We start from the raw sequence: 13,507 nt of genomic DNA, 5'->3' as shown, positions 1-13,507 counted from the left end.
TGCTGAACCAATAGCGAATAAATACAGTACAAAAAACACAACACGGTATTGCAGAGCTGCAAAGTCTTTATAAAGCACATGAGATTCTGAACTGAATGAAGAAAAAGGCATTGTGAGAGTTTGTTCAGCCAATAGCATGTCTGCATTTTCAAGACGTCATGACACAAACCAAAAGCAGGTCAGCATCTTATATGACATCAACGAAAGTATACAGACCTTGGTTTTGTTGTTCCTATATAAGCAATCTTCCCCTTCCAAGCATGAAATAGGCAGTCATGGTTTTTTTTTCTGTTGCGTACAAGCACCTTGAGAGAAACGTAGTTGCTACGGTCGTTAGTAGTCAGCTAAAGCTTTCTTTTTAGAGAGACAGAGGAAGACGTAGTGTCTTTGGAGAGATTTGGTCCAAAGAGCGAGGCATGAGGGACCAAGACTCATTTTTGACACCGTTATTCGGCACACGAACGATGAGCGTGGTGCTGCTTGCTGCCTACTTTCAAAGCTACCCTGTGGCGTCAGCAAACCCCTTAAATGTGTCATTTGAACCTTCAATGTGAATTACTCTCAAGGTGAGGTACTTTAAGTTATCATCTAGACGCCAAAATGGGGCAGATTTGAACACGCCATGACGAAATACTCAGAATTAAAAAAATCTTGCTATTAAACTCCTGGCAATGTAGGGTTAAATCTAGAATCATCACACATAGCCAAATTACCAATCTTATGATTACAAGCTAACACTTTGGTGATTTGAATCATAATAATTTATGTAGGTGTGTCATTTCCTGGAACTGGAACTTTGTTGACTGGATGCACGCTTGTGGACGACTGGTGTGCATTTTTTAAGCTGTCCTTCAGGGGCTTTGAGAGAGACGGGTGTGTTTCTGTACATCATGAGGCGTAAAGACATGGGATGTACTTCTGTCTATCATGGGGCGCAGTGGAAGGGACGTAGGTCTGTCTGTTATTGGATATGGGTTTTTCAGGGTTGATACTGATTATTGGTGTTACGAGGAGGCCAAATAACCAATATGTGGAGACAATATTCATTTGCTGTAAAAGCTTAAAAATTGGTGTAAGTAGTTTAAATAATGCAAAAAGAAACAAAAGATATTTGTTATAAACTCAAATAAAACATAAATAGCTTTATAAAACCGTTTACAGTTAATAATTTAGAATTTTAACATAACATGACTCATGTTCCACTTAAACCCAAAACTAATAGCAGCGACTCATATAAAGGTGCAGAAAAGCTTAAACAGCTCCCTGATTTTTTTTTACAACAAATAAAAATGTCTATACACCTGACAAAACAAAAGTGCAAATTTCTATGGAGCTGGTGAATTGAAATGTGTGGGCACTCCTGTTTTAGGGCCAGAGTGACAAACTAGGGTTATGGTAACAGCTAATCACTCAGCCTTCCACTTAAGCATGCTTTTTTTGCTCTGTCTCTCTTTCAATCACAGACATACACGCTTGACAAGCTAATGTTATGATAGGAGTTAATATATCAGTCTCCACCTGAAGCATTCCCTTAAACAAGTTAACTACACTTTTTTCTCTTAATCACACACACGCTTTTGTACCACAGACTTTTAAAAATCTCAATATTGTCCCCGGTCTCGTTTATCCATTGAGAAGTGCGGGGCGGGTAGCCTCCGAGACAAAAGGCAGGAGAGAGGGAGAGAGGCTTGGCTGCATCTGAGCCTAAATAACCCAGTTTTAAATATATTTAAGCGGCCCGTGGAATAAAGAAAAATGCTGATCCAAATATCTGTCAAATTCCCAAATATTAGGGCTGATAATCGTCCTGCTCGATTATTGGTTGACCTTTATTGTCTATCATGCGACGTAGGTACTCCAATAATCAGAGAGAAAGGGTATCTTGAGGGATGAACGTTGTGTCTTGTAAAGTTGCTTGTTTTTGACACCGTGTCTGTAGCTGGTACTAGGGTTAGGGAGTGTGTTTATTCATAGCAAGGGCATCGCCCTACACGCGTTACAGTTCCAAGAACGCGTTCTTTCGTAATACATACCCTGACGAGCGCTCACAGCGAGCGACATGGACCAAAAGCGGGCAACAGAGCAAAGAGTAAATAGGGGAGTCAGAGCGCGGCCGCCAACAAAAGGCGATGCTAGGAAGTGTAAGAGCGAGACTAATGTCATTGTAGCCTTGGCGGAGGAGGCGGGATGAGTCTGACTGATCACGCCGGCCTAATGCCTGCAGGCACGGCGACATGCTCCTTTTCTCACCCAAAATAACCTTTCCTCACATAGAATTTGTAAAGAATTTGATAAAAGCCGGACAAGATGAATGTCCGTCATGGTAAAGTATTTTCTCTTGACGCATCAATTTGGGTCTTTGGGGTGTTAGATTCTTGCTATTCCTGTCTTATTCCATAGCTCTTCCTCTCAAGATAAATTTGAGTTTTTATTACTTGAGCTTGTGAGTCCTTATCCATTACCTTTAAAGAAAAAAAGCCTCCCCTTTAATGATGTGCTTTTTGCTGCGTGATCAATCTGCTGATAAGGGATCATGTCACAGCTACACAACGTGACATTTGTTTAGTACTGCCCCACTATACAATTATTATTTAAAATTGTAGCATTTTATGTTCTAGTAAATGTTCTTGCACCATCAGCATAATACTCTTTAATTTTGTTTTACATTTAAAATGGCAACAAATTCTATTCTATTCCATGGGTACAAAATAGACTAAAGTATGGTTGATTTTTTGATGATTTTTTTTGTGGAACTACTTCTACGTTTGAAGTTTGGTTTAGAAAACTATTTCTATTACTAAATCTTTGCCCAATGATGTTGTTTTTTTACTATTATTATTTAAAATTTAAAAAGTGTTTATTTGTATCAAAATATACAGTATTCATTTTCTTTCTAATATTTAAAATTTGATATTTTTAATAGAATATTTAAAATGTTCCAATTTTTTTTTCATCTACTTTTTAAAAATGAAACTGATTAATTTATTAGTTTATGAATGAATTGGTACGGGCGGAACAGCAGATGACTGGTTAGCGGGTCCGTGGCACAGCGCTGAGGTAATAAGTTTAAATCCAGCTACCAGCCTACCCGTGCGGAGTTTGCATGTTCTCCTTGTGCTTGCGTGGGTTTTCTCCGGTCACTCCGGCTTCTTCCTACAATCCTAAAACATGCTTGTCAGGTTAATTGGCCTGTACAAATTCTCCTTAGAAGTGAGTGAATGAGTGAGTGAGTTGTCTGTCTTTGCGACTGGCTGGCAAGCAGTTCAGGGTGTCCCCTTCCCATTGCCCGAAGACAGCTGGGATAAGCTCCAGCACCTCCGCGACCCTAGTGAGGATGAGCGGTGCAGATAATGGATAGGTGGATAATGTATTGGTAAATTTTTGGGGTAATTTATTACTATTTATGATATTTTACATTAATTATTTCTTACTTTTTAATGTAATGTTTGTCAAAACTAACAGTTTATCAGAAGTAAATTCAAGGGTATCAAGTTCAATTCAACCATTAGCTTTTTTTCTGTATGCAGGTTTCACAGGCTTCATGCGCAGTCCCGCGTGCGACATTTTCAACCCGCTGCACAACGAAGTGAACCAGGACATGGATCAGCCTCTGTGCAATTACTTCATCGCTTCCTCTCACAATACTTATCTGACTGGGGACCAGCTCCTCTCGCACTCCAAGACCGACATGTACGCCTGGGTGCTCCAGTCCGGCTGTCGCTGCGTGGAGGGTGAGTGGACTGGAAGTCTTGGTGATGCGGCATGTGGCCCGCTGTAGAAGAATTGCATAATTTGGCCTGGGGCATTCAATGATAGGAGTATTGTACTTTTTCGTTTTCACCATCCGCAAAAGGAATTAAAGCTGTGATCTTCGTCCCACTCCCTTTCAGGCATTCTGTTATGATTTAGGTTATTTTTACATGTGTACACAAAGAATTTAACTGCCTGAAATGAATTAATAAATGAAATGAATGAATGAATTACACGTTCCCGTGGTCACGGTTATTCTTTGGTGGTTTAGCTCAGTGTCATATCGATGACACTCCAATTACTTTTGTCTTCTTTGCGAAAAACAAGTCTTTTGTTCTTCTTTAAGGAGAGCTGATATTGTCTTTCGTTCTCAAATTTATCGTTGTCTTCTTTCGTAACAAATTATAGGACTGTCTGCCAAAAATGAGGACAAAACACTCAAACTTGTCCTTTCACAACCTCATCCAAATTAGAAAAAGGAAAACTGTTGTTTTTGTCCCAATTGGACTAAGTTTGGGACCAAGTGTCTCTTTCCACAAGAAAAATTTTAAACGAGGTATGTTTTTCCTTCCCTCCCCCTGCAGTGGACTGTTGGGACGGTCCAGATGGTGAACCGATGGTCCAGCACGGCTACACACTGACCTCCAAGATCACCTTCAAATCCGTCATCGAGACCATCAACAAATACGCCTTCATCAACAACAAGTGAGTCGGCCAACGCAATTTCATGATTTCCCCTGAGGCAAAAAAAACGCGTCAAGTTCGCATTGGTTATATTTTGAAAAAAAAAAAAAAAAAAACGAATGATAAAAAAGGTGCAAAAAACAAACCAATCAGCTGTCATCAATATGAAAGCTAAGACCAGGGGTGGGCAAACAGTTTGAGTGGCAGACCACTATGTATTAAAACAATGTGGCCACGGAGCCAGTCATAGAGACCAAACCAATTTTTCTTATTTATGAATAAATATGCATGAACTCCTTGCTATATATGTTTTAAGTCGATTAGTTTCATCAAATTGGTTGTGAAACGCTCACAATTAAAGCCCAATTAATATACAGTGGAACCTCGGTTTTCGAACGCCTTCTTGCTTCGCTTTTCGTTCAAAAAATCGGAGTTCGAACGCCGGTACGCTAGGGGCGATGCTGAGCGGCGTATGGGTGTAGATTGCCCCCACCCCTCGTGAAGAACTGTTGTCACGTGACCGCGCACTTCTTTTTGTTTTTGTTTTTAATATCTGTGAACGGAGTGTTTTAACCCCTAATTATGCCTCGGAAAAAGGTCGGTGCAAGCAGCAAAGTTGCCACAGGTGAAAAAAGAAGAGTAGTGCGTACAACTTTTGCATTTAAGAAAGAAATAATAGCTAAATATGAAGAAGATGTGCGAGTTTCCCTTTTTTCGAGGGAATAGAGCATGGCTTCTGCAGACCACCACAAAGGTAAGACATCCTATTCATAAATCTTTTCTTTATCCTTTAACCGCTCACCACTTGTTGTGGAGACCCGGGTGCTAAATGACATGTAAACGACCTGATTTTTTTATTTTTACACGTTCATGTTAGCGTAATCTTTCGTACGGAAGATTACGCTAACGCGACCGTACGATTAGCCTGGGTTAGCTTTATGTTTACGTTCATGGTAAGCCTTCAAGGATTTGGAACGGATTAAAATGATTTTACATTACTTTTAATGGCAAAAACGATTTTCGGTGATCGAACAAATCGGTTTTCGAACAGGGTTCTGGAACGGATTATGGTCGAGAACCGAGGTTCCACTGTATTAGGTCTCTGTTTTAAGTACTACATTTTATGTTTAGCTTTGTAGTATTACTGTTGTTGTATTTATGTAGTGTTTTTGTAGTACTTCCATTGTAAGATTTTGCTAGTATTTACATAGTAAGATTTATGTAGTAATTCTGAAGTATTGCATAATAATAAATTAGGTCCCAGATTTTTTAAGCACTACATTTTATATTAAGCTATTTACTTATTTTTGTAGTATTCCTGGAATAATTTTGTAGTGCTTGTTTAGGAGCATTTGTGTAGTAGTATTTCTGTATTTTACTTTTTGTAGTATTTTTTTTCAGAATTAAGGCAAAAGATATATTGGGCCCCTTTATAATCACTTGATAGTTGTTTATGATAGTTGTAGTATTTTTGTCGTATTGCTTTTGTAGTTTTTTTTTTGGATACTATTTTCACAAGCCCCAGCGAGTTAAATGAAAATGCTACAAAAGCCAGCTACGAGGCGCGACACTGATGGCAAAGCATTGCACACATTTCACGGAGGGTGAATTAAAGATTTTTCAAAGAATGCCAGGCTAAAGAGTCGCCCTTCACACATTTTCATCCTACCAAATTCTGGCCCGCATTTTGAAAAGTTTGTCCTAGGCCAATATAGTTGACTACATTTTCAGTAGGCCTTCAAAATGAGTCTAAATGGCAAAAATTGGCTGGCACCTGCACTTCTGATTGGAGAAAAACGTCTGTGAGTTAAAAGGCCTGCCGGGCCGCATGTGGCCCGAGGGCTGTAGTTTGCCCACCCCTGGCTAAGAAGATTAGCGCTGACTTTCCCCAAAAAACGCTTTCATTTTTTTGCCTTTATCGGTATCGAAGGCAACCATCTGCTCCCTCACTTGCACACAATTCTCACCGGAGAACGCTTCGGTCTCAGCCGATTCCAACACCACCTCGACAAAGTGTCGCTTGCTCTTTGGTGGACCCTGTGAAGCCGCTTCGGAAGCTATTTATGTCCTTTCAAGCCGGTGGCAGTACGGTGGCCGATCGGAGCAGTGTAATTAAGTCTTAAGCGGAATTTCAAGTTGGCAGCAGCTCGTTAGAACACAAATAGAATTGCGTCGTTGTTCTGCTCGTTTAGCTGTTATTTAGCTGAGTTGTCAGCTTGTTCGGCTGCAGCGCGTTGCGTGTCCCATTAATTGAAGTAAGTGTTTCTTTTGCTTGTAGCGCTTCATGCAATAAAGCTAATGGTCTTGTACTTTTCTAGGAGCGTGGTGAACTTGGTGGTATCCACTGGCTAAATGGACTGGAAATTCCCCAAGTACGAGACTGTAATGCAAACTGAATTTTTAATGCACTATCTATTTATATCCTCCGCATCAGTCCGTCAAACCACATATTTCACTTTTCATTTACAAAAGTTTTTGCGTATAACAGGTGGCGTTTGCATGTTTAGACCAAATGATCAATCTCTATTTAGGTAATTCAATTCACAGCCCAGCCACGCTGGAATGGCTCTTCGATGTATTTAGCTGTCCTTAGCAGCCAAGCTAGGATGGATATTTGACCTCTTTAGACAGTTTAGGGAGCCTCGCTGAACTGTATCTTTGACGTCTTTAGTTTACAATGGCAGCCTTGCAGAGATTTGTCTTTTTTGAGCCACTGTGGTCCTCACCTATGGAGCAGTCTGCCGGGGAACATCAAGTCTGAAGGGACCATTAACATTTTTAAAAGGAGGCTCCAGACTAACTTTTTCAACATGGCGTTTGATCGATCATTTTTATTTAGTTCAAATTGTTTAAATTCTGGGGCAGCACGGCAGCGCAGTGTTTAGCGCGTGTGCTGCACAGTTCTGAGGTCATGAGATTGAACCTTCCTGTGTGGAGTTTTTATGTTCTCCACGTGCTTGCGTGGGTTTCCTCCGGGCATTCTGGTTTCCTCCCACATTCCAAAAACAAGCATGGTGTGAATGAGTGAGTTGTCTGTCTCTATGTGCCTTGCGACTGGCTAGCAACCGGTTCAGGGTGTCCCCTGCCCACTGCCCGAAGATAGTTGGGGTGGGCTACAGCACCCCCGCGACCCTACTGAGCATAAGCGGTGCAGATAATGGATGGATGTTTATATTCTAACATTTTACTGTAACATATACTACTTTTTACTCCATATTTTCTTTTGCAGACTTTTGATCTTTATTTTAGTTTTTTTTGGAGGGGGGTGGTGGGTGTGGTTCACACTGGTTGGGTGAGGTTCAATGGCTGAAAATCCCAAGGATGAACCTCCCTCAGGTCCCTTTCCTCACATGGTTAGTCTGTGCCTTTTCATAAACATGTTTTCTTTCTATTACTATTTATTTTGCTTTTGTTGTATTTTAACCATTGTGTGTATTACATGTTTCAAGTTTTTGGCCAGGAATAAAGGGGGACTTTATTGTCTTATTGTACACTGAATGTTTTGATACAGCGCTTTGAGTGGAAAAGTGCTTTACGAATACATTTGATTTGATATGACATATTTAGCTGTCTATAACAGACTAAAATGGATGTTTGACTTCAAATTTGTCTAGATAGATAGATAGATAGATAGATAGATAGATAGATACTTTGTTCATCCCCGAAGGGAAATTCACATTTCCAGCAGCATCCCTGAGCTGAGAACAATCGAGAACAATCGAAAATAACACGGGAGCTGCTGGAGTGGCTGCCATTCGTGACGGCGCCGGAAGAAAAGATTCAATTTGAATCATGTACAAACAAACAAACAATTGAATCATGTACAAACAAACAAACAAACAAACAAAATATTCATGTTTCAATAAGTGGAGTGTTAATAAAATGGGGGGAAAATAATACTGATATAACCAGGTAAAACTAATTTTAAGTTACCTGTCCAAATGAATGTTGTGCCATCTCACCTTTCCCACTCTCTCTCCTCTCACCTTTCCCACTCTCTCTCCTGCAGTTGACTTGCTGCTGCTCGCTCCTGAAACTAATACTTACCTCTTTGTGTATTGTGCAGTCCCTATGGCACCTTAGCTACAAGGGATATACCAGTTCTTTACACATCTACGGCAGGTTAGCTACAGTTGATCCTTGACATCTTAGGCTGTCTTTGGCAAACAAACTAGAATGAATATTTGACTTATTAAGCTGTTTATAGCAGCTTAGCTTGAATGCATTTAGGGTGTCTTTAATGATTTATGTGTTTTGCTGTATGTTGCAGGCTAGCTAGAATGGATCTTTGACGTACAGTATTTAGCCTGCTTTGGCAGCCTAACGTGAATGGGGATTTGACGTCTTTAGCTACGGAACTACTATGGCTATCTAACGTTTTTGACTGTCCAGGGCAGGCTAGCTCAAACTGATTTTTAATGTTTTAACCGTTTTTGGTTGCCTAATTAAAATTGATCCTATAATTGTTTAGCCATCTGTTTAGGGCAGTTTAGCTAAAATTGAATTTTAGCCATCAATGGCAGCCCAGCTAGAATGAATCTTTGATGTTTCTTGTCTGTCTCTGGCAGGTTAGCTAAAATGGTTGTATGACTTTCCTAGCCGTCTTTGGTGATCCAGCTAAATAATTCTTTGACACCTTTAGCTGTCCAGCAAATTAAAATACATATTTGACTTAATCCCTGATGAGCAGGTAGTTGCCTTGCATGGCTCACACTGTCATCGGTGTGTGTGTGTTTATGTGAATGGGTAAGTGTGAAGCACACTGTAAAGAGCTTTGGGAGGTCTTCATTGACTTGAAAAGCGTTATTTGAATACAGAACATTTACATTTACTTATTTAGCTGTCTATGGCAGCTTAGCTGAAATGGTTCTTTGATGTCTTTAGCTGGGTTTGGTCGCCGTACTAGAATGGATGTTTGACCTCTTTAAGTTGCCATAGAAGGCTAGCTGGAGTGGATATTTGACTTCTTTAGTTGTCTATGGCAATAGATTGTTAAAAACTCTTGCAATTAATGTATCTTTTTTTTTTATTATTTTGCACAGTTTTAATTTTAACCTGTAGTCTCCTCACCTTCTGCTTCCAGCCTCTAACTCTACTGTACCAGCTCCAGTCACACCAAAGATAGATAAAATGTAATCCTTTACATATATATATTTATGTATTTAATCCTATACACAAAAATAGTACTTGGTATATACTATTTTCTTATTTTTATGTTTTATGTAGAGTACACTACTGGGGTTTTGGGATGCACTACCTAATTACCATAATTTTCTATCCCCGCCATACGGCAGTTTCATCTTACGATCCCTACCTCAGAACTAATTCATGTCATCTCCTAGGGTCTACTGTACATGACTAGTCGCAAAAATGGGAACAGGAAATATGTCTTGAACTTCAAACTGGCTGCTTGGAAGTGCTATTGTACCACACACAAACACAACCATCGTATTTCACCTGAGAATCTCAGCATGTCACTGCAGGGCAAAATAAACCCAGCAGACATAACTTGATTTGTTGTCCTTTTGTGTGTGTGCATGAGTGATTTTATATAAAGGTGTGTTCAGAGGTGAAAGCAAGTTTGGAGCCCCCGAGGCCAAACTGTCACTTTTGACAAAGCTGACATTTGTGCTACCGTCTTGCCAAAAGTCACTTTTCCAAATGAAAGCGCAGAAACACTCATATAACCTATAAAATACATTTACTCACATGAAACACTCTCACTCATATTCTGTGGTTGTCGCTGCAGATTCAATTTTGCCTTTGAAACATTAAAAGTACATCATCATAGAAGTACAAAACACTTGCCTAGGGCGCTGCTACAAGGCCTTGGTGTTTTTCTTTGCAGACATTAAATCAAATACATATACTTAATCTTTGCCATCTAACCAAATTGATGTAGCATTTACACATACCCCACTGCCCTGAATACAACATGATTAATGGAGCAAGCCTAGAGCAAGCTAGTGTCATTTGGCCATTTCTTGGCACTTTTCAACGTCACCCCAGTTAACGAACCAAAGAAATGACAAAACGAGTCAAGTAAAATTACATCCATAAGATATTTGAACCACAACAAACAAACAAAAATGCTAGTGCCACCCAGCAATGTCTACACATTTCCTGCTATCCCTGAACCCACTGTGTTTCTTGGAGAAAGCCTTTAACAAATAAAAGTTGTTTTGCCAGTACCAAATGACCTAAAAGCTTTTTAATATCACCCAATTTGGAGTCTAACTAAACAAATGCCAAGACCAATTACATCCGCTGTGTATTTTAGATAAGAGCATGTTAGCCGATAGCACAAGCGCTATAAAAAAGCATTGATGAGGGGATGTGTCATAATAGTCTGTAGTTTGCAATAGTCTTTGATCTGTGCAGCCCTTTGAGACTTTATGTGATTAAGGGCTATACAAATAAACATGACTTGACTTGACTTGACATTGTAAACGCATTTGAATGCTAACATCAGGAGTGCTGTACCTTCGAATGATGGATATGTAAAGACGAATACAGTGGTAAGAGACAGCAGCAGGTAAACTAACATTACTGAAAAATAACTTGTTCTTCCTAATCTAAAAATGAGTTGTATTATTACTATATAAAGACAAATTTCTACACTTCCCTTTCTACACTGCTCCCAAGAGAACAAAACGTGCTGTAACACCGAGTAGGTTTTCTTGCAATTATATCTGGTTCTATATACTATAGTCCTGTCATTATAGTCCCTCTATATGTATTTTATGTTATTATTGTTAATTTAATTACGTCTAAATTAAAGCTTAGGTAAGAATTCAATGTATACTTTTTCTGTTCAACTCCAAGTATACTATTTTATTTAGGATTCTGTTTTGTCATATGAAAGTATTTATATATGGATATTTGTTTTTAAAGACAACCGTCTTTTCTCATAGTTAAAGCGCGTACACCATACACGCACGGAACCACACTGCTTGTAGGAGGTCAAAACATCCAAGTACACTCTGTAGATTTTCTCACTCTCTATACTATATTTCATTTTTAATGTATTAATAATTGAATTCCTTTTTAAGTCTTAAAGCTTGGATAAGAATTCCAAAGATTATATTTTTCATTAAATGTCTACTATGCTATTTCTATATGGATATTAGCATACTAAGAAAACTATTTTCTACCCTCATTTTAACGTGCATTCCTCATACTTGCACAGTACCACACTGCCCCCAAGAGGTTCAAATGTGGACCGACCAAAACCCCTGTATATATAATATGTTCTTGTCTTATAAACAGGGTTTATATGGGTGCTTGAAATCCTTAAAAATACTTATTTTTTAAGTTGTGTTTTCAAGGATTGAAAAGTGAAAACATTTTGGGTGAAGGGGTTGTAAATGCTTGAAGTTGTTGCCATGTTTCTCAACAAGTTTGCTTAAAAATGAAACCGCTCTGTGGTGGCTTTGTTTTGCAACTGCTCTTCTTCTTCCCTTGTGATTGACTGCAGCCAGCATTAGTTTGTATGGCATTGTCCAATGAAACGCCATCGTTCCCCTACGGTTATGAAATGAAATGATCTGCATTTAGGGCAGCACGGCGGCGCAGTGGTTAGCGCTTGTGCGGCACAGTTCATGTCATGGGAACCTGTCGTGGGTTCAAATCCAGCTCCAGACTTCCTGTGCGGAGTTTGTATGTTCTCCCCGTGCTTGCGTGGGTTTCCTCCGGGCACTCCGGTTTCCTCCCACGTTCCAAAAACATGCATTTCAGGTGAATTGGCCGGTCCAAATTGTCCCTAGGTGTGAATGAGCGAATGAGTTGTCTGTCCCTGTGTGCCCTGCGATTGGCTGGCAACCAGTCCAGGGTGTCCCCTGCCCACTGCCCGATGATTGCTGGGATGGGCTCCAGCATCCCCGCGACCCTACTGAGGATAAGCGGTGCAGCTGATGAGATGAGATGAGATCTGCATTTATATAGCGATTTTCAAGTCAAGACTTCCCAAAGCGCTTTACAGTGTGCTTCACATTTCCCAATAGCGGCCGTGCAGCCATGTAAGGCGCTAACCTTCTTATTGGGGGCATTAGGGGTTCATGTCTTACCCAAGGACAATTCGACATGTAATACGGAGGAGCCGGGATTCGAACTGCAATCTCTTGATCCCAAGACGAGCGCTCTACCTCAAGAGGACAGCTCTATGCTGCAGGCAAAAAACAGAGGACTGTGAAATATGTATTTGTGCAAGGATTCCGTATCAATTATGGGTATTTATTTTGGGCCACGTGAAAAATTAAGGTAGCAATTCCCAGTAGTAAATTGTAATGGGAAGGACTTCCTGCAACTCAAGAGGTAAGCTACATATAACGGTCATTTTTTCCCCAACACCTATATGGGGAGAGATCTGTCTTAAAACAAATATATTCACGATTTACTCAAGAACTAAAAACTATGTGTTGACAAATGCACTCTCAAGGTAAAACATTGCATATGTAAATAGCAGATATATGTATGGATCTTCAAAATATAAAATCCAAACCGGATTTTTGTCTTCCAATGGTACTGGAGTGATTGAAAAATTGGCCTTGAAAGTCTTTAATAAGTGCAATATTTATATAATATAATAATATAATATAATATTGTTTATATTTTTACCTACCTTTCCTTTCTAAAGTACCTGAAAAAGTAGTGGCACAGCAGCTGAATGATTTCATATCCGAGAATAATCTTTTTGAATCTATGCAATCAGGATTCAGGGCTAACCACTCTACTGAGACAGCTCTGATCAAGGTAACAAATGATCTCCTACTGGCAATGGATTCTGGCACTTCATCACTTTTGCTGATGCTGGATCTTAGTGCTGCTTTTGACAGTGCACCACAATTTCCTACTAGAACGGTTGGAAAAATGGATTGGTCACTCAGGAACCGTCCTCTCATGGTTCAGATCCTACCTCTCAGATAGGACGCACTGTGTTAAATATGGCGAAATGACATCTGAGCCCTTTAGTGTTACCTGTGGTGTTCCGCAGGGTTCAGTGCTTGGCCCCCTTCTTTTCAGCATTTACATGCTTCCATTAGGTGATATTATTCGCAAGTACAATATCAGTTTC

The 13,507-nt window shown here is 39.8% G+C and overlaps 1 protein-coding gene across 1 annotated transcript in view; it reads left to right on the top strand.

Moving 5' to 3' along the window:
• The window catches only part of plch1 (phospholipase C, eta 1), a 102,878-nt gene that overhangs the window by 47,331 nt on the left and 42,040 nt on the right, over nt 1-13,507 (top strand). Inside the window, exons 7-8 of the mRNA XM_088344948.1 lie at nt 3,528-3,731; nt 4,335-4,455. Of these exons, the coding sequence (XP_088201074.1) occupies nt 3,528-3,731; nt 4,335-4,455 (325 nt within the window). The remainder of the gene's footprint in view (nt 1-3,527; nt 3,732-4,334; nt 4,456-13,507) is intronic.

The sequence above is a fragment of the Urocampus carinirostris genome, chromosome 10, assembly GCF_059441175.1.
Source record: "Urocampus carinirostris isolate Australia breed hairy pipefish chromosome 10, RoL_Ucar_1.0, whole genome shotgun sequence".
Taxonomy (NCBI): Eukaryota; Metazoa; Chordata; class Actinopteri; order Syngnathiformes; family Syngnathidae; genus Urocampus; species Urocampus carinirostris.
This window is presented reverse-complemented; position numbering and strand designations above follow the sequence as displayed.